Source organism: Hydractinia symbiolongicarpus, chromosome 2, assembly GCF_029227915.1.
Source record: "Hydractinia symbiolongicarpus strain clone_291-10 chromosome 2, HSymV2.1, whole genome shotgun sequence".
In the NCBI taxonomy this organism is placed as follows: domain Eukaryota; kingdom Metazoa; phylum Cnidaria; class Hydrozoa; order Anthoathecata; family Hydractiniidae; genus Hydractinia; species Hydractinia symbiolongicarpus.
Genome location: NC_079876.1, coordinates 12,598,460 through 12,620,251, shown reverse-complemented (window position 1 = coordinate 12,620,251; position 21,792 = coordinate 12,598,460). Strand labels below are relative to the sequence as shown.

General features: G+C 31.2%; 1 protein-coding gene across 1 annotated transcript; it reads left to right on the top strand.

Moving 5' to 3' along the window:
- Positions 1–899: 899 nt before the first annotated feature.
- LOC130629479 (RNA cytidine acetyltransferase-like) lies at positions 900–20,964 on the top strand. Its single transcript, XM_057442695.1, has 28 exons — positions 900–2,752; positions 3,840–3,931; positions 5,339–5,510; positions 6,082–6,204; positions 6,654–6,715; positions 7,713–7,827; positions 8,558–8,665; positions 8,787–8,920; positions 9,527–9,620; positions 9,911–10,009; positions 10,543–10,679; positions 11,001–11,264; positions 11,797–11,893; positions 12,067–12,183; positions 12,577–12,753; positions 13,245–13,498; positions 13,593–13,641; positions 15,202–15,289; positions 15,467–15,577; positions 15,805–15,918; positions 16,406–16,461; positions 16,796–16,846; positions 17,195–17,263; positions 17,403–17,504; positions 18,845–18,918; positions 19,438–19,518; positions 19,917–19,950; positions 20,858–20,964. Exons 1-28 carry the CDS (start codon positions 2,645–2,647, stop codon positions 20,924–20,926), a joined length of 3,051 nt encoding a protein of 1,016 aa, XP_057298678.1. The 5' UTR covers positions 900–2,644; the 3' UTR covers positions 20,927–20,964.
- The last annotated feature ends 828 nt before the right edge of the window (positions 20,965–21,792 follow it).

The following is a 21,792-nucleotide window of genomic DNA, read 5'->3' as shown; positions in this document are numbered from 1 at the left end:
TGTATAAAATGGCTGTCTGTCTTCTGTTTTCTGCTGCAGTTATTGTTACAGTAATTAGTTGTGGTGTGTATATAGGGGATAACGACATTTTTATAAATTCTGTAGCTTTACCATCCTTACCTAAAGACTACAAATTTTAAAGTATTCCTCCACAAGTGCTAGCCTAGCCCTAAGCTAGCTTAGCTCTAAACAACAAAGAAGCTAGCTAAAGCTATGTTAGCTATTTATATTCTAACTTAAATTTATCAAAGTACATTTATTAAATTTACGGGCTTAATTATGGAAGTTAGTCAGTCAGGGAAATCCTCTTAATTAAGCTGTACAGCTTAATTAAGATGTCAGCCTAATTAGGATGTATGATACAGTCTAATTAGCTAGGCGTTTTACAGCTAGTTAGCTAAGATGTACAAAACTTTGATCATCTAAAACACACATTTAACTAAATTTTAGCATCTATCTAACTGAATAAATCCAATAACACGGCATTTAATTAACTTTTTAAAAAAAAATTAATTTAACCACAAGTGGTTATAAACTGTTTTTATTGATACAGTTGAAGCTGGCGATTCATAATAAATGATTTTTGGAATACAGTTTTTAATAGTTAAATGCTTAAAGCATAGCCTTAAGTGGCGACATTAACTACGCTGTAGAAAATCAACTTTTAAAATTCGTTCGTTAATTTTTTTTATTTTACGCGAGTAAAGATCATAACTAGCGTGTGCGATGAATCTCACACATGAATAGCTGTTGCGCGTGTGCGGGCGTGTGCGCGAGCGATCGCACGCGTCTAATGGAATTCCCTGTGTATATGTTGGTGTAAATCAGGGTTCTGTACTTAGTCCGTTTTTTAGTGTTTGATTTGGTTCTCATAGCGAAATTAGTTGAAAAGTTTGGAAATGGAAGAAAAGACTAGAAGAGAAAGGGTTAGGAGTAAATGCAGCAAAATCTAGAGTTATGAATAGTAGCATTGAAGCCAATTGTGATCTTGTAGTTAGGTGTCTTTGTGAAGTTTACAGGAAAGGGGTTGGGAGTAACTTAATTTTTGGTACCTATTGCCTCTATCTCGTAGAACTTCAAAAACTTTAAAATAATGTATAGGACTATGTATTAGAAAGGTGATTCACCAATAATGAGTTTATTTTTTATCAATATAGTTCGGAATTTTCTTCTTAAGTATTTTCTTCTTATAGAATTATGTGCTTTGAAAGTATACATTTGAAGAGGTATAAGGGTGTAAAGTTTTTTTGATGACGTCAACAACCTGTCTGTTCCGAAACAGGTGGCTGAACCCAGCTTTTGGTAATTGGACTTTGATACGATTAATCATAGCCTACTTATTGCGAAGCTTCATGCCTATGGTTTTGCTAAAAGTGCTTTGCATTTCATTTATTCTTATCTTAGCAACCGTTTTCAACGAACCAGAATAAACTCTGTTGTTAGTACTTGGCGTCCTCTTCTTGTTGGAGTTCCTCAAGGATCTATATTAGGTGTTCCATTTTTTTAATATCTCTATCAATGATTTATTTTGCTTCGTCTCACTTTTACAAATTTGTAATTTTGCTGACGGTAATACTTTATATGCTTGCGGCAATACCCTAGATAAAGTTAAACCAATTTTACTCACAGATTTATCTTTATTTTCGTAAATTTAAATAAATATCAATATATTACGATGGGAAGTATCGACAATTTTATTTCTTTTGAAGGTCAGACTATTAAGTGGAGTTCGACAATTACATTGCTCCGTATTACGATTGATACAAAACTAAAATTTGCCGCACACATTAGAAACATTTGTTGTAAATCCAGTAGGAAGCTTAACGTTCTTCAGAGAATTTCTTCGTATATTTCTCCAAGAGAGAGGAAACTTCTTTTTAATACCTTTATTCTCAGTTCTCCTATTGTCCTTTGGTATGGATGTTTTGTGGATGCGTAGCTAATAATTGTATCAATCGTATACATGAACGTTGTCTACGCATAATTAATAATGATAGCATATCTAGTTTTGAGGGTCTTCTTAGTTTATCAAATAGTAGTTCCATCCACGTTATTAATTTAAGAAGTCTTATGAAAGAATTATATAAATTTTTAAACGGAATATCGCCTTGTTATATGTTTGAAATTTTTTGAATTAGGGAAAATAATTATAACTTACGTAATCTTAATCTGTGCTCGACTTACCGCACACTATCGTATGGTTTAAATAGTCTTGCTAATCATACAGGAATTTTATGGTTATCTGTCCCATCTTCCATAAAAAACTCTCCTTCGCTTTACAGTTTACGTCATTCCATACGGTCTTGGAAGGGTACTGATTGCTCATGCAAAGTATGTAACCCAGTGCTAAGATTTTGTTGAGCATTATTATGCGATTTTTTTTATTTTTTTTTTATTTTTTTATTTTTTTTATTTATTTTTTTGTTTGTTTTGTTTTTTATTCGATTTAAATTAGTTTTTTACTTTAAATAAGGAAATAAATAAAAAATTATCCTCTAGATTTGTCCCTAAATATTCTGTAGGCCAATCGATTCCAAACCTTATATCTGAGTGGATATCTCTTGGTCTTGAAAATTCAGTTGATAATTAAAACACACATTAGTGAATTGTATAATGTATATCATTGTAGTAGAAACATTTAAAAATGGTGCTTAAAAAGATTGACAACAGAATTCGTGTTGTTATTGAAAATGGTGTTCAACAAAAACATCGTAGCTTGTTTTTCGTTGTTGGTGACAAGTCTAAAGATCAGGTAAGAGCTTTATTTACTGACTGTATATGTACAAAAAGAAAATGTATATGTATGAATGTGATATGTGGCCTTGTGTTTTATTTGAATTTATTTTCGTATGTATGATGAAGTTCTTTGAGTCCTCCCTGTCGCAGAAATAAGAAAATAAATAAGGTTATTTTGGATTGAGCACAGCGAATTAGAAAATAAGTAGGGTATATGTGATATAATGATTTCAACTCCTACTTGTCATTTGTTTTAGTTGCCTTGCAAAGTTTTAAGCAGGCGTTCTGAACATTCCAAAACCAGAGTAAAGTATTGCGAAAGATTATAAACAAAAGTTGATAAGCCTGTGGAAATTCCACTTAGGGAGAGGAACAATAAAAAAAGATCCGACATATAAATACTAAGCCATGAACAATAAACTTGCCTGTATTGTGTTGAGCTTGAAATATTGATCAAGAAAATGTACAGGACCATGTGACGAACAGTTGAAGATATATTGGAATTTCTTGTAATGATCTAATGTTTTGATATATAGCTGATTTGTACATTCCTTAGGAAGAAAATAAAAGCTCCTCTGGAAACTTAGCCTGTTAGTATAAGAGATGTTCAAAGTATAAGATGTTCAAACTTTGACGTTTTAAAAATTGAAATTTTGTAGAATAGATAAGGGAACTAAACTTCATCTTATCAGTTTTAAAAAAATTTTGTAAATATTTTTTAACCTAGCAATTTTACAAAGAAAAAAAAAGAATCCTTACCCTGGTTTAATTTTTTTTCTATTAGAAACAGAACATGGAGATTTTCAGTGTAGGAAATGCATTTTTGTAACTGTGAAAAAAATGAGGGATATGCCCTGTCATTGTTTCTTGAAAGGTCTCAAAGGTAGTTCTAGATTATTTTGGTACAAATGTTTATGTCTGTCAGCTACGATTTAAAAATTTATCTTGCATCTTAAACTTTTCAAACCAATACATTTGCTCATGTTAGAAGGGGTCTAAAATATACTTTCTAAGTATAGACACAATTTTAAAAATTTTTCGATGCATCTGGTGTTAACTTCCGTAAAAAGTTTGATGTCACTAAATGTAATTATATTTTTTAGGTTGTAATTCTTCATCACATGCTGTCAAAAGCACAAGTAAGAGCACGCCCATCTGTATTGTGGTGTTATAAAAAAGAGTTGGGCTTTAGCAGGTAAATATTTGACAGTATCATTTTTTTTTAAAAGAGGATTTCCTTTTATTGGTTTGCAAGGAAAGGGTTTTTAAATTTAACACCTTGTGATTCCAGTGATCAAGAACGTCATTATAAAAAGCTTGCCTAAATGTGTTAAATATTTGATTACCAATAAATTGTTAGTATGTGTACATAAGTTGAATGCAATCAATTACATAGTAAAATAAGTAGAATGATTAAGTTTAATTGGGAGAGTGTGATATGCTGAAGAGGAAGAGGAAGGGAAACAGACACACTCCCAATACAGTTTTGCTTTTTTCAATACATCTTTAACACTAGCTCCTATAATTCGTATCTAATGTACCCCAGAAAAAAACATCTATCACTATGGTACTCCTGTGACCAATGTTGTGATACCTCCTGTTTTTCTTCTGCCTAACGCACAAATCTTCACAGACCTGATACAGACTTGGATGTCCTTATTCTCAGGATGTGAAGATGCTTATTTTTTGTAGACAGACTAATTAAATGCTTAAAAACCACACACCTGGACACCATAATTTGAGACACATCTAGTCTCTTCTTTGTTGACAAAACTGCTCATAGTGCACTAACCTATGTTCTTTCTACACCTGTTCTGTACTAACCAAACACTCTGAGAGAAATATGCAAATATTAATGCGAATGCGAATTAGTACTATGGTAAATTGATTCTATCACTGGACTAGAACCCTGTTGATCTTCAACTAAACCAATTCAAACTGTAAAGCTGAAGTAATTAAATATCAGTGGACACTTATACAAGACATATAACCAATGATAAATAAACCAATGCCAGGAGTATCAAAGGTGTTGCAAGTATCGTAAAGGAAAGCAGAAGAGAATCAAGAGCATTATGATTTTGTTGACTCAAGGTTAATTTAGTTTAGGTGTCCATACCGTTATGTAGTAAAGCCTACCTTGAGCAAATCTTTTTATTTCTTTTTTTTTGAGATTTTTAATTAGAATTTTTCATAATTATGCTAATTAATGCATGTTTGTTATACTAATAATCATTTATGCTAGCAACTGTTTCTCAGCATCTAATCGATGATGATGTCATAATTCCACATAATGAGCTAAGTTTTCAGGACCTATATATCCAAAACCAATCAAGATTTTCCAAAGTATTATTTCATTGTTTTATTGTTTATGGTAAGTATTTTTTAAAGTACAGTGTCTACTCTCATTTAAAAAAAACGGTTTAAAACTGTGGTCTTTATTTTTTTAGTTTATAAATGCAAGTGAGTTTTTTTTAAGAAGAATAAAATGCACCGCAAATTGTGCTTCAAAAGCTATCACATGAAACAGATAATCAATTTTCTTTGGCCGAAGCATTCCAATAATATAAATATAAATATTTTATTTATTTATTTATTTATTTAGTCACAGAAAGAAGCGTATGAAACAACTTCAAAAGAAAGTAAAAAGTGGTTCATTGGATGTAAAAAAGGACGATCCTTTTGAACTGTTCATTGCAGCGACAACGATTAGATATTGTTATTATGGTGAAACTCACAAAATACTTGGAAGTACATATGGAATGGTAATTTTGCAGGTAACACCTAGTTCCAGTTGTTTAGGTTAGAGTATACAAAAAAGTTTTTGTGAGGTAACTTGCTGCCAGCATGAAATTACCAAAGAATGTTTAAATCTTATCGTTAACCCTGGGGTTCGAAATAAGCAGGTTGCAATTTGCAATATGCGAATTAAAACGACTTCTTTAGGAATCATTCTACAAAAAAAATGTGAAATCTGTGTATTGTACTTTTTCACCGTTCGGTTGTATCACCTATTTCTAAAATGGTTATTGCAACAAAATAACCATTAACAAGGGATCAATGGCAAGTTGTCTACAGTGCTCTCAGACCAAAGCTGCAAAGAGAATTTCTTCTCCACAGTCAGAAATTTCTGCAAACTGACCTTATATTACTAATTCTGACACTAAGGCCCTAATTGTTATACTTTGTTTGATAAAATCATTGATAAAGTAAGTAAATTATTAGAAAGTTAAACCCAACTTTGTTTCTTTTTAGTTCAAATATGCAATCTTTTTGCCATGCTGTTGATGATTCTATGGAATTTTTTAAACATATTTATCACCTTGTATTTTTTTGTTATTGACGTAGGACTTTGAAGCATTAACTCCAAATTTGTTGGCCCGAACAATTGAAACAGTAGAGGGAGGTGGCATTGTTTGTGTACTCCTGCAAAGTATGACATCATTGAAAAAGTTATATACAATGAGCATGGTGAGGACCAGTTTATAAGTTGATGGGAATAGCATGATGTTTTTCTTTTCCATTTGTAAATTCATTTTTAAGCTTCCTAGTAAGAACGAAAGTCAAATTTGTTTATTCGCAACTTAATTTTTTTTTTTACTTTAATGTTCTTGGTGACCTCACTATAAGCACTAACAATTGAGTCTCACAGTCATCCCAGAAAGCTCTTATATTATGATTTGTTTTGCGTTAAAAGACTTGGAAAAGATTCTTTTTTTTTAAATATGAATTGAATACAAAAAATAAACTTAGCTCTGTAAAGTTCAATTTTTGGGGTTGTGATAAAGTCATCTGAAAATAATGACATCACTACAACTTCTTCTTTCTCAAATTAACAAAAATATAAAATGTAATGAGTGAAATACTAACATGTATCAATATGATTTTTCTAATATATCAATCTAAACTTATACTTATAGGATGTTCACACAAGATATCGAACAGAGGCACATCAAGAAGTTGTTGCACGGTTTAATGAAAGGTATGCTTTTAATAAAATCATGAATACTGAAAAAATTTTCATGAATGTCTCAACATTTATTAGCATAAAATACAAGTACAAATGTAAACATATTTACACATTTTGAATCAAAATGTCAAAAGGTCACTGTAAATTGCAGTCAAGTCTATGGTAAAATTAGGGCTAAAATTAAATTGGTCTCAAAAATCAACAGACTTCATTACACAAGTACAAATTTTCGTCGAAATAGTTTATGTCTGAATCTCAGTGAATTACTTGTCTGTTGTTAAAATAATATAAAAAAATCGATTGCAAGTAAAAACAAAGCAAACAAGCCAAAGTAGCTGGTGGACTTGGGTGCTGCAAACCACCAAAGTAGGGTTGATTAGCATAGCAATCAAAATATCTTTACAAATATATGCCTAAAGAGACATTGAAATGCTTTAAAATAACATTGTGTTCTCTTTGGTAACTCTTGACATGGAATAATTGACTGGCTACAGGATTAAAGAGACAGAACATTGGTTGGTCATATATCGAATCGGTCATAACGAGTTTATTTTTCGTTGTTGGTTGCTAAAATATGACCTAAAAAAATTAACGTAATAAAATATGTTGGTTTATTATATTTGTGTTACTGCAAGGTCTCTGCATTGTTATAAATAATGTATATATATTTGGTGTCAAATGTACTCAAGCATTAGGTTTACTCAAGCACTAAGTTTACTCAAACACTGAATTTATTTTTTAGTACGGGCCAGTGTGGTAAGCAAAGCTTGGTTATTAAACATCTACCTAATATTTGTTATTTATCTCTTTGGGTTGACTATTAAATGAATATACAAAACTTTTTTATATTTTAATACCCTGATATGTCTGTCAGTCTGTCACGCAAAACGGTGAAACCCGTAGCAGGATACACGAAATGCTGTAAATAAAGAAAGGGCAAACCTGTGGATGTGGCCACAGGTTATCAAATAGTTGTACATAACTATTATTCGACTGTACCTTGTTTTAGGTTTATTTTATCACTATCATCATGTCAGACATGTTTAGTAATTGACGACCAACTTCGCGTACTTCCCATATCTTCCCAATCACTTAATGTAACTGCATTAACACCAAAAACAAAAGTAAGTAGATAACATTTAACTTTTTTTTTTGTTCAAATTTTCTTTGCATACTTTATGGGAAGAAACTTTTGTGGTATCAAAATCACTTCATTTAAATTTTGAGAAATTTTGACTTTTTATATTTTGCAGGAGAAAATTTCTGTGGTTTTCTGATAATAAAAATACTAAATTTTGTTACTAAATTATTAGACTATATTTTTACTAAAAGTTTACAATGTGTTGTGTTTTTGTTCAAGTGCGTTTTAACAATTATAGGAAGTTAATTAACGTTTTTCTGCAATGACTTATTTTTTACCTAGACTCTATAAATATGAAATAAAAAGTAGGCAAATAAAAAATGCACCTGGTTTTATCCTGATTCGTTATGTCAAATACAACACCTAAGTAACTTCCTATAATTGTTAAAACGCACTTCAAAGAGTCATTGTGAAATATCATGTCTGGGTTCAACCATGTTCCCACTAAAAAAATGTACCTCCAGTTATAAAGTTGAGATAGGTCTGACACCTTGATGTTGGGTACTGTTAAGTGAGTATTAAGAAGGATCTAGCAGAAACATTGAAGTTTTAAATTTTATGTTATGGTTACCAAGTTCTTTGCTCAAATTGGGTTGTCTAAAGAAAATTCTTATTTTGTTTACGTTACAGTTTGATCATTTTACAGTTTTAACGTATAAACAAAAAATAACGCACAATAGATAGATTGGAATTTTTATTTTATTGTCTTCTAGGAAGAATTATTGACAAAGGAAGAAATAGAACTTAAAGAGTTAAAAGATTCTCTACAAGATACACAACCAGTGGGGTCCATTATCAATCAATGTAAAACACTTGACCAGGTACCCTTCCATAAAGAATGCTTGTTGCAGATTTGTCATACCAAATGTCCTAAAGGAAATTGATGTTTTAATATTTTCCATTTAAATTTTCAGTAATGTTTCTTATGATTTAACATTCTAGGCAAAAGCGGTTTTAAAATTCATTGAAGTAATATCCGAGAAAACACTTAGAAGCACAGTAGCGTTAACTGCTGCTCGTGGTCGTGGAAAATCTGCTGCCATTGGTCTGGCACTTGCATCTGCTGTTGCCTTTGGGTAATTTTGTTAATTATAAAGATTGTTTTCTCATTAAAAATGATTTTGTAAATCTCAAAAAATAGAATAATAAAATTTATACTCTAGAAATAGTATGTGTCACAGAAAAGTTTCTGCATAAGTAAAAATTTATGGTAATTTATTACAACTGCGCTGAGTTTAATAATTAATATAAAGAGCATATGAAATCTCAATCATTCCAATTATTCTTTATTTCAAAGGAAGAAAAATACAATCACACAGATGATTATTGTATTAAATAAAAATGCTAAACAAAAAAAGCTTACTAAACAAGTCTTGCTTGCGTGTGTGAAAGAATACAACCATTAGTTGTCCTAACAAAATGTGCAATGTCAACATATGATTTTTATTAAACAATTACTTTAACGTCCTCACCCACATTACTTGCCAAAAAAAATTCATGCTCATTAAGCTCATTAAGCATATTGTTATGTAGACTAGTTGTATTAGACCTTGACTCGACTCAATGTATTTTGTATTTATTTTAATGTAGCTGGAATACTTATTACTTTACTGAAATATGTGTCACGTTATTGCTAATAATAAAATTTTTTGTCTAAATTTCAGTACAATTTTATCTTTTAGGTATTCCAACATTTTTGTTACATCTCCAAGTCCAGAGAACTTGCAAACATTATTTGAATTTGTATTTAAAGGATTTGATGCACTTGATTATCAAGTAGGTGGAAAATTTTTGTTGTGGTTTTTTTTATAAGACTAGTCAGTGGCCCAAAGAAACATCAACAGTTTCGTCTGTCTGCATTACATGCGTCTCGCTACTTGCTGTATCATTTTGCATGACAGACGTTTACAGGTATTATAATATGGATAGTAAAATTTTAAAAGCTCAGAATTTTACACACTGACTTACAAAATCACCTTATAGATATTTCACCAACTAGGTTTTTACTTAAGATATTGGTAATTATTATACCTCTTAAATTGACTTAATTATCCCCTTTATTTCAGGAGCATGTAGATTATGAAATCATTCAGTCTACAAATCCAGATTTTAACAAGGCTGTTGTAAGAGTGAACATTTTTAGAGAACACAGACAAACAATACAGGTATCAACAACTTGATGGATGGCGATCCTTTAAAATAAAACCTAGACTTTTAAAGGTTAATTCCTGAAGTCCTATTTTTAAGAATATCTCTTTTTATGATTTTATGAGAATAATTTTTACAAGAGGTACTATTTATTTTATCACACAGATTTTATTTTAGTGAGTGATAAAAATAAGAACATTTTTTTTGTATTCGTAAAAGTGAATGTGAAAAGGAACGAAAGGGATAAATAGAACAAATAATTTCCATTTTATATTATTGCGTACATTTTAATACCGATAGTAAATACACTTTGCACAATTCTCACAAAATAAAATAATCTGATTGGCTAACTAATTTTCTACCTGTCATTTTTTCACAGAAATTAAGGAAAAAGTTAAAATCAATTCTACTTTTGCAATTACATGGTGTAAACCTTTAAGTACGCATGCTCAGAAGCTCTTTTGACTCTGTCCGTTTCTTTTTGCAAAAAAAAAAAAAAATAACTTCTTGAAGTAGAAAATAACCTTAAAAATTTTTGTTATGATTTCAGTATGTCTCACCCACAGATCATCATAAACTTGGTCAAGCAGAATTATTAGCAATTGACGAAGCCGCTGCCATTCCATTGCCTTACGTCAAAGAACTGCTTGGTCCATACCTTGTATTTATGTCGTCCACGATAAATGGGTATATGTAACTTTAGGATGATATATGTAAATATGTAAATTTTGACAAAGTCATAGTATTTTGTTTGCATGATGTAAAAGAAAAACCAATTTTGTTAAACCCTATCCATTACATCTTTTTTTATTAAAATCTTGGGTATGCTTTTAAAACTAAGCCTTATTATTTGTATTTAAAAGTAGTCTTAATCTAAATAAGCTTCAATGTGATGCTTTTAAAAGCATGAAGTCTTAAAACAAGTAATAATTCATTGTACCATGTGAAGTCCTTGTGTAAAAGTTAACGTATTTCTCACTGTTTTACATATGTTTACGTTTCTTGTAGTTACGAAGGGACAGGTCGATCATTGTCACTAAAATTAATCGAGCAACTTCGATCTCAAAGTGTGCCCTCTGCAAATAAAGAAAACTCTACAGAATCTATAAATAAAACATCTAGTCGGATTTTAGTGGAGTTATCTTTAAACGAATCTATCCGTTATGCAAATGGTGACCCTGTGGAAAAATGGCTGAATAATTTGCTTTGCTTAGATGCATCTGTTGTTCCAAGAATAAGTTCTGGCTGTCCTTTACCAGAAAAGTGTGATCTGTATCTTTTCATTGATATTTTTCAAATATGTTTTGAAGTATTACAGTGGTGTTACTAAACGATACATATATCTTAAAATTCAATTTTACAATCCCTAACACTTTCAACTATTCCTTTGTTATTACCGTAATGATCCGATTAGGCGCCCAGCATTTTGTTAAGCGCCCCCTTCGAATAAGCGCTCAATAAGCGCCCAGCACTTATTAAGTGCTCCCCTCAATTAAGTGCCCACCTGATAAAACGGGGCGCTTAATCGAAAACTACCTTGAGAAGCTGGGTGCTTATTTGAAAATTTTACTTTCTTATATTCAGAATAAAAAAACACATATTTAAACTAAACTTCATTTTGTTACATCTTTTGTTCAGTTTTATTTTTCAGTAAAAACAAAGCAAAATTGAAAATTACCGTTGTCTTTAATTTGTACATATATATACAGGTATATTTGCTTTATTATGACTTCAAAATAGATTTTTGTCTTCTCCCCCCCCCCCCTGTATACAGAATTATTTTTCCTTAATAGCTTTTTATAAGATATTACATAAATCGTGATACATTATTTTCTTACCATAAAGCATCAGAAATGTTTTTACAAAGAATTATGTCGCTGTACGTTGCTTCACATTATAAGGTATGACACGAATGTTCTGAATGATACTTTTCATGTAGAATGTCTTTCTTTTGTTATTATCCAAGGGCTGATAAGTACTTTAAATTAGTCAATTTGTCTGTAATAAATAAACTTGGATTCATGGTAGGAACTTATGATAGAAAAGCTGCTTTACTTTTTTGTTATCTGTTCAGAATACACCAAATGATTTACAGTTGATGTCTGATGCACCAGCTCATCATTTGTTTTGTTTACTTGGACCTGTCGAACCAACACAAACAACATTACCTGAAGTACTATGTGTGGTGCAAGTAAGTTTTAGAATTCTGATGTCGACGACTTGTGAAGTTCTCCTTATAACAACATTAAATTTTCTTCTATTTTAAAGAATTGCTAGGGAGTAGTATTCAGTCAGAAATCTTGTTATGATTGTCTTCAATTTCCAGAAAAACTTCTCTCAATCATAAATAAAAAACTATAATTTACCGGATCAGTTTTTAATTTTTCAACTTTTTGTTGCAAATAAAACATACAAATTTTATCAAATTATTGGCTGATACTTTCTTTTCTTTCCATGACAGTATGGACTCTATACTTAAAATAAAATCCGATATGAGAAATATTTTGAAATATGGCTGATTTTTTTCTATGACTTGGAGAAGCCTTTGAAAAGAAAGATGGAAGATATTTATTTGTTTTTACAGGTGTGTCTGGAAGGGGAGATATCAAAGGATACTATATTGAATAGCTTGTCACGTGGTAAGCGTGCTTCGGGGGATATGATTCCATGGACAATCAGTCAACAATATAACGACAGTGAATTCGGAAGTTTATCTGGTGGACGGATAGTTAGAATTGCAACACACCCAGATTTTCAAAAGGTATGCAAAAGAGTTTGTTTAAGATGTAAATAAATTTTAGAAAAAATTTAAAACATTGCTTTCTCTCTCTCTTTTCTTTCTTATAAATATTTTTGCAATATTTAATTTGAAATTACTAAGTTCAATTTTTAGAAAAAAGTGGCACCACCAGATCGTAATGTTGTTTCAAACAAACATTTAAGCTTATTATTTTCGTAATCTTGCTTAAAATTTCCAACCACACAGTTATATGACCATGCAACCCTGCTTTTCAATGTGTATATTAATTATGTCGTATTACATAAAATTATCTCATCCTACCACCAATTTGTTTTACTACTGTTAAAAAAAGAAACGGGGAAAATACTTTTTGTACTCTTTAAATCCAACCAAGTTGGCTATTTGTGCTTAAGTTGTTACATATATGTGTACAAGAAGCTGTTTAAAACACGGTTGTTTTCTTATTCGTTCTGTTTTTTGTTTAGCAATTTATTTGTCTATTTTTCTTTTAGATGGGATATGGTAAAAGAGCTCTTCAGCAACTCATCGATTACTACAGTGGAAATATACCTAACTTGCATGAAGATAGTGTACACAATGGAAAAATTGATGAAATTACTGATAATGACATTAAAGAGAATCTCATGGAGGAAGTTATTAAACCAAGAAAAAACCTACCACCATTGTTGCTAAAGTTGAGCGAACGTGCAGCAGAAAATTTAGATTATCTTGGTGTTTCTTATGGCTTGACGTCGAATTTACTAAAGTATGTTCATTTTTTCTATGTAACCTTTGTGTGTGCTTCTCTCAATCTTTTTTTGGAGTAAAAAATTCAATTTGATATTGTTTTTTATTTTCAGGTTTTGGAAGCATGCAGAATTTATACCTGTTTATTTACGTCAATCAGCGGTTAGCATACTTTATTTCTTTTAAAGATATATAAGAGAGATTGTTGACTTTTTATCAGTTTTGGTGTATTCAGGTTGGCCTTCATCATACGTAAAGTGAAGCAAATTTACTAAAAATAGGTCATTTTCAAATTTTCTGCTGAAAAAGAGAAAAATCATTCTATTTCAAAACAGTATTTAATAATATGTACCTTTAAGATAGCCGGTAGTTGTATGGCTCATGAATATAATTACTTCAAGCTACTTAATTATAGCTAGAAGTAAAAGGGGTAAGATCAGAAATGTTTTTTAAGTAAGGTCTAAAAGTTCGTAAATATAAAAAATCTCTTCTTTTTTGTTAGTATAAGTACATCTACACATTGGCTGCAAAGGTGATGGTTCAAGTGGGACTTGAACCCACAAACTCTTACTTCCCGGGCCTAATATATATCGCATATGCACCACTTGGTTTAATACAGGCTGATGATGCACTTTTTTTTATTATTAATGGACTAGTTTTTTAAATCATATGGAAGCAGCAGTTAATGAAGCATGACTTGCATGATAACATCTTACAATAAGGCTTGTGGCTATTTCTTAAGGAAAAGCGACCCATCTTTTTGCCTGTCAGAGAAACACATAGGGATATTATAGTAAAGTGTGAGTATATAAGACTAGTTGTAAGCCCTGTTTTATTTCCACAAACCGTCAAGGAGATATTAACTTGTTGACTGAGTTGACCTAGCTTTGGATACTTGGCAATGCCAGGGCCTTTGATCCAGACGTCAGTTATTTTTAATGGCTATTGACGCTGTTCCGTTTTATTCTGTTATGTGAAAACCAAGTCTCAATTGCCTGTAGTTAGCTTATCGTTGTTTCAGTCTAGCTATATAGCTCGTGGGAAAATGTACTTCATCAGGGAGGCGAACTGTTATGAAGATATATCTTGATGACGTCATTAATGACGGTCATCCCATTTAACTAAAAAATGACAAATTATTTACCCATTTATTTTATGGAGCTCATGTTTTTTCAATGGGCGATTATCGCAATATTTCAGTTTGAAGGTTTTGATTACGTCATCCAAAATTGTTGCCTCCGGAAAGGTGGGTTGTCCATGACCTTAGGGTGATTGCTTAATTGTGGTCCTTAGTTACACATACAGGAGATAATGTCGGTATTTTCCATCTATTTCTAACATATTTGGCTTTTGAAATATACAGCACATTGCACCGAGTTTAATTATCTTATAATTTCTTGACGTCAGTTTAACACATTGATGTTGTGACGTAATGTCAAGAAAATCGACAAAGCTTGTGCGGCTAGTTCAAAAGACCAATAAACATATCCACTTTCTGCCACAGCCAAAGGAATGTATTATTTTACTGTGATTAGTCTATGCTACATTATAGAACGTTTTCTAATAGGTAACAATACTGTTGATAATTCCCTGTTTAGTCTGTAATTTTATACTATTTATATTAAACATTTTTATTTAACAATTTAATATTTGTTTAAATCTTGAACTGCTGACTGTGTTTTGTTTTCTAATCCATCTTTTCGAATCTTTTAAATTTTCTAGAATGAATTAACTGGCGAACATTCGTGTATCATGCTACGAATTTTGAATAGTGATGTTACAGATGGATGGTTAAAAGAATATTGGCTAGGTATACCTTAATATATCACTACTGAAATAAAACACCATGCTTAAATGATCTTTTTAGAATAGTGAATTCATTCTTTCCGTATTGGAAGTTCGTTTTGCTTCTTTCATTCTGTTATATGTTTTAAATTTTTGTTATTTCAACTCTTTGATGTTTGCTTTACAATCTTTTTTTTTTTAGATTTTCGCAAAAGATTTATCTCATTGTTATCTTATCAGTTCAAAAAATTTTCATCTTCTCTTGGATTGAGTATGCTGCAAACAAAATTGAAAAATCTGGATTCTGTTCTTTGTAAGGTTATTCTGCTTGAATTTTATCAAGAAAAGTAGTATTTTGATATATCGATATAAATTGAAGTTACTTTTGTAAAATTTTATTATATAGTGTTGCTTGGAGCTTATTCTCCATTTGTAATATGCTATGTAAGAAACGCACAAAACTAGTCCTAACAGAAAATAAATTCTACCAAAGCGAAGTCATTAGAGTTTTTTAATTTTTTTTATTGTTTCTCAATGTAGCACTCACAAAAGAAGAGTTGAATTTTCTGTTCACAAATTACGATTTGAAACGACTGGACTTGTATTCGAAAAACATGGTTGATTATCATCTTATCATGGATTTGCTTCCAGAAGGTACTCTATTTTTTATCGTTAGCACCTTAAGAACTAATTTTTGCACATTGTTCGAAAAGATAACATCAACTTCTGATATTTTAATGTTATATATTTTTACTTAAAAGTTTACGTTTTCTCCTCCGTGAGTAACCAGGGGACGCCTGGACTAAATTTAGTGAAATTCGCCAAACTGAATGCATGACCCTATACATAAGTTTGATCAGCAAGTTTCTTAGTAGAATTTCTTTATGTATATGCCCAGTAATTGCTGCTGTCATCAAAATTTTAATATCAAATATACCTTATCTTTTCCATAGGGCTTGCAACTAGTCTGTTGTAACTTTTGGGAACTTTAAAGCAGATTTACCCTTTGCTATATTGAAAATAATATATTTGTAAAATGTCTGTTATACTTCAATTAGTAATCCATTAGTATGTAACTAAAAAATCTATACTGCAAGCGTGCAGATAAACTTTATGCTATTATGTTTATTATTTTATGTAGTTGCAAGGCAATATTTCCTCAAAAAATTGGACATTTCCTTATCCGCTGTGCAAACGGTATGTAACTTTCTATAAAGGAGTCCTGCAGCATTTTTTGCATTTAAGCATTTGAATGTTTTATCTAGTCAACAGTTTGCATTGTTTCTTCTTCTTGTTTTATTTGAAAATCGCAACTTCTTCAGTTTTAACTAACATCTTTGCTTTCCATGAACGATTCTCATTTCTAAAAGATTTTCTTCCTGCATCTTTATCACTGCCCAGTTGAAATAATTGTACTGAAAAGATAAGTAGGTAAAAAAGTGAAATATATATTAGATTATGGGACATCTGTGTTTTCTTGCTATGTATTTCCCCTTCAACAATTTGTCAATTTTTATTTTCTCGATGTTAGGCAATTCTTCTTGGAATTGGTTTACAAAGAAAATCAGTAGATGATTTACAGGTAAGTTATTACCAAAAGGTTTCTAGTAGTCATCTACAGTTTGTTGATGTCAAGTCTATGCAGCAACATACAAATATAAATAGTGCAGCATTTGCTAATTTTGTCTAGGTGTAAGGCAGTGAGAATGTCTTACACACTTCAGACATGGACAAATGAATGCTGGATAAAAATAAGAGGAGCGCTACCACTTGATATGTAGTTTTGTTTAATACAACAAAATTGGAAAAAAATGCAAATTAATTTTTAATAGGAAGAAGTGATTTTTTTGCACTGACTATAAGCTTTCGTTTCTTGCAGTATATTGAATGTACGTATATGTCAGTTTAACTTATGTCAATTTCTTTTCAGAAAGAATTGGATTTACCAAGCAGTCAAATACTTGGATTGTTCAACAAGATCTTACGCAAGTCAACACAGGTAGGCTTCCAGTTGTCAATCTGTTCATCAGCTAGATATATCATATTAAGATTGGTTACTTTACAGCTTTAAAATATTTTGTGTTTATGTGGAAACAATTTCTGTTATCATAGTTGAGTCGTTTTAAGTTATATTTTAGTTCTTAAATGGTCTTGTTGAAGCAGAGATTGAAAAATCCATTTTACCGGAACGATCAGTTGTCCACATGGAACCAACTCGACAGTCACTCAAACAAGAACTAGTACGTTACTTTCTTGTAATCGTTTTTTAAACTTTTAGGTACGAGAATCCTAAACTCGCAAAGTTTATCTAACTGGATAGCCAGAAAACTTTTATAAATTTCCTGAAATTTTGTTTATCAAAAAAAAGTCGCCACATTAAAGAGATGAAGCACAAAATTTATCTATAACTATATGTACGTTGTATAACCTTCTAAATACAATTTCAAAAAAACATAAAATAGAAAATATTGAAACTTCTTAGCACTGTGATGCTACGTAGACTAAAAATGTACTTTGCTATTAAAACAGCTTCTTCTCAAAGTCGGGTATAAAAAAATCGCGATTTTTTTTTTCTACGATTTCTTTTTCTAATTAAACAGTAGCGTAACGGTTTTTATTATGCCGTGGTGTCTGCTGGACCTTGAAAACCTTGAGTATCTGTCATTCTGTAAAGAAACAACCTTCAAAACCATGATATATGAATATATATGTCCATTAATGTTATGTTATGTTTCTTAGTTGGCACTGCCATTTTTAGAAATATTTTTATTACCTAATTGTGTAATTTGCTGGTATTTGTGTACTTCGAAACTTTAAAATATCGCATAAATTATTGTATAACACTTTGAAAAACAACGTCAAAAATCTTGTAAACCTTACAGCTTACCTCCCACGAAGAAAAACAAGTTGGTTCATATTAAAGAGCTTGAAAAATTGTGTACGAATCTTTTAATTTTTTTAAAAAAAATTTTATAATTATGATAATTAATGCGTGACGTCAATTATTTGATATAAATGACACGTTGTTTTAAGGGTTTATCAAGGTGATCACATAGGTGATGGAAATGTTTTACCTATCCAGTTCGGTATTTTCAGCATATTTACATGAATAATAGTATTTTAGATATCCTGGTTATTATTTATACCAGCAATTGTTTCTCACCATCTGGCTTATGATGTCATAATTTCGCATAATCAGCTCAACTTTTAAAGTTTTTATGTCGGAAACCAAAGATACCTAGAACATTTTTAAAAATCTTTTATATGAAACCTACTTGCTTTTCGCAGGGAAAAGATTTAATTTATTTTAAAAAATAATTTGTTAATAATTAAAAATTATACTATAACAAATGTTCTTTTTAATATTATGCCAACATCGGGTACATTATAATTTCCTGTTCAGTGTTCCAAATTTTATTTCAATCCAAGCACTCGATCGTTTTCTCTCGCATTATTGTGTGTGAGAAATCTTTTACACATCTAAATTACGTAACAATTTGGCAGACACCTTGCATGCGACTTACGTAACAATGTGTTATCTTCACTTGTATTTTGTTGTGTTTCTACTTTTGATGTATAGGCTGAAGTAGAAAAAGATTTTCAAGGAAAGAAAAAGAAAGAAATGGAAAAGCTAAAAAATATAGATTTATCACAGTAAGTGTAAACACGTTTGTATTTTAGAAGCTTAGAAATGGCTTTGACAATGTATTCGTCACGTTATTAGAACGCTTGTTTTATTGTGACATAAATTCTTCCTTCGTTGCTTTTGAGCGTAAAAAGTCTATACCAATAATAATATTGTGTGCCATTTTATAGCCGTGCTACAGGCATCAAAATGCGATATATAAAGGACGACCAGTCCCTATATTTTTTACCCGTATTTTATTCAAAATGGTAGCGATGCCTTCGGTGCGTACGGTCGAAGTTCTGTTTAATTATTTTTAATCCGTTACTTTTTGTTGATTCTTTAAACAAAATTTACCTTATGGCAAAAAATAAAACTGCGCATAAAAGGATTGCAGAATTAAAGATTGCTAATCTGATATTGTGTCAGAAAATTCCGGATGAAAAGAATCTTAAATTCTGCAATCTTTTCTTCCGCAATGTTGTCTTTTCCTCACGGTAACAAATTCTCGGGATAGCAAAGGAATATTTTGTTCAATTTTTGTTTAGGTATGAAATCACAGGATCCAACGAAGAATGGAGCACCACGTTGGGAAAAACTAAGAGTTTGAGTAATGTTAGTATACAAAGGTAGGAGAGTTGTTTTTTTAGAACAAAGCACAACTCCTTTTTGCTTCGGTAATGTTCAAAGATATTTTCATTTTCCCTTAATCCTGGAAACTTCAATTCCAGTGAGAGCAATGTACGCAGGGTTTATCTCAATTCTGAAGGATTTTGCCGAAAGACTTAGCGGTTTTGCAAAACACTGCCAGATTTAAAGGTGTATGCCTTATGATTACCTTTTAAATTTTCTCTACATAATACATGACATTTTTTCCTCGTCGCCTGCGAATTAAAAGCAATTCGCGGGCCTTTTTCATTCGCGAAATTTAATTTCGCGGGCCTTTTTCATTCGCGAAATTTAATTTCATAGCAATTTGCGACAATAAATAGTAGAAAGTTGATAGCGTCACATTTATTCTTTTCAGCACGGAAGAAAAAAGAAGCAAACGAAAGTCCACCGTACGTAGCTTTGTTTGTGATTTCTTGAACGACAATTATTACTAATATTATGTGTGCAGCAAAATAAGACTATGTTAGACCTTTGCCTAAAATTGTTGGTTATATAAGTAGGAAAGTTTGATTGAACAAGTTGGTAAAAGGGAATACATTGTCTTTTATGAAAAAGATGTGAATATAGTCAGATTGAATTCTTAGCTATACAACTGAGCTATTAAATGAAATTCTCGTGAGAATTAAATTTCGCGATTTCGCGAATTTTTGGTCTTTTCGCGACACGAAATTTAATTGTCACCCTTTACTTTCTCTGATGAATCTAATTGGGACTTAACTGTGATGTTAATGAAGGAAAAAAGTCTCCAAAACAATTTGATGAATAATCGTAAACTTGTACTGAAAACATCAATCATGCAAACTATGTAATAATGTTTGGCCATTCGCGAAAATAAATCCTCGTGAAATTTATTAAAATTATCTAATCACGAAACTAAACCACCTATAGATTTATAGACTTACCTTATTCGTACAAATTATCGCGCGTATTTTGTCTTTTTGTTCACCAATGGCCGCAATGTGCGTTTTTCGCGCATATTAATTTTCGCGCATCGCGCGTATTAATTTTTGCGCAACAGCAATATGAACGTGTTTTGCGCAAGTTCAAAATTTGACACAAATAACAAGGAAAAATAATAAATTTTAGCGGGTTGGACAAAAATATGGATATATTTCTTTTTGTTCCTAACAAATTATATGCTTAAATCAGGAAGGTATAAAGTACCCGATTCTTAAATTACACATGAAATCCCTTTTCACCATCCTGATTTGAAGTAGAGGTCCCGCTCGAATGTACTTTGCAGTAATATGTACGAATTTAAAATCAATAACATTAATCGCATTAATACATGTTTAGATTGTAACTGACGAAACTGAAAAACTGAAAAAGAAAAAGAAGAAAATAAAGAAGAAACATTCATTGTAATATATTTTTACTTGAAAAGACGAATGTTCTTATTAACACGTGTTGATTTATTATGAAGTGATAATAATCTTTGCAAAATTTCGATTCGCAAAAATTAGGTAGGCTATTTCAGTTCAGTAGGTTCTTCATAGTTCCCTGGATTTTTTCATCAAACTTTGTGTTGAACATCTTGTTATTTATAGTAGAAACCTCTAGCCAAGCACTTCAAATTTCAATTAAGCTCAGCTAGGCATCCTGGCTAAAAATCAGCTAGGTAACTGGATTTTCTACCATATTTGGCCTACAGAGTACATTACACAAAATTAAATCTTGGTTTTGTCTGCTGATCAGAGAAAGTGGAGGAAAACTGAAAGAAGCGTATACGCTTATTACCCGTTCTCTATTTGGAGAATTGATTATGAGTTTATCTTGTGTCTTGCAGGGAAAATAAATTGTCGATGAATAAGAAATGTCTGTTAATTAGCTCGACAGGTAATTAACGAGTAAAATAAATATATGTCTGTTGTCAACATCGTGATTCTCAATACACCTCTAATGAGTCTGTTGTCACAATCGTGAATCTCAATACACCTCTAATGATTGTTCGCCTCTTACTCAAACTTTGAAATAAGCAATGCCCTCTAATTAGCGCTATATATTGTTTTGTCTCGCTAAACATATTTTAGAGGAGTTGAGAAGAAACATTAATGTAGGCTACTGTTACTGTCATAGTATGCAAAAGAATTGTGATTAAGTTCTGTTCAAAACATTTGTGCATGTGCAATTTACTTTCCAACCCAACCTCGTCAAAACTTCATCAAAAAGGCAAAATGCCCTGGCAGCGAGGTTGTGCCGAATCATGCAAAGGCTGTAAAAAAGATTTTTAG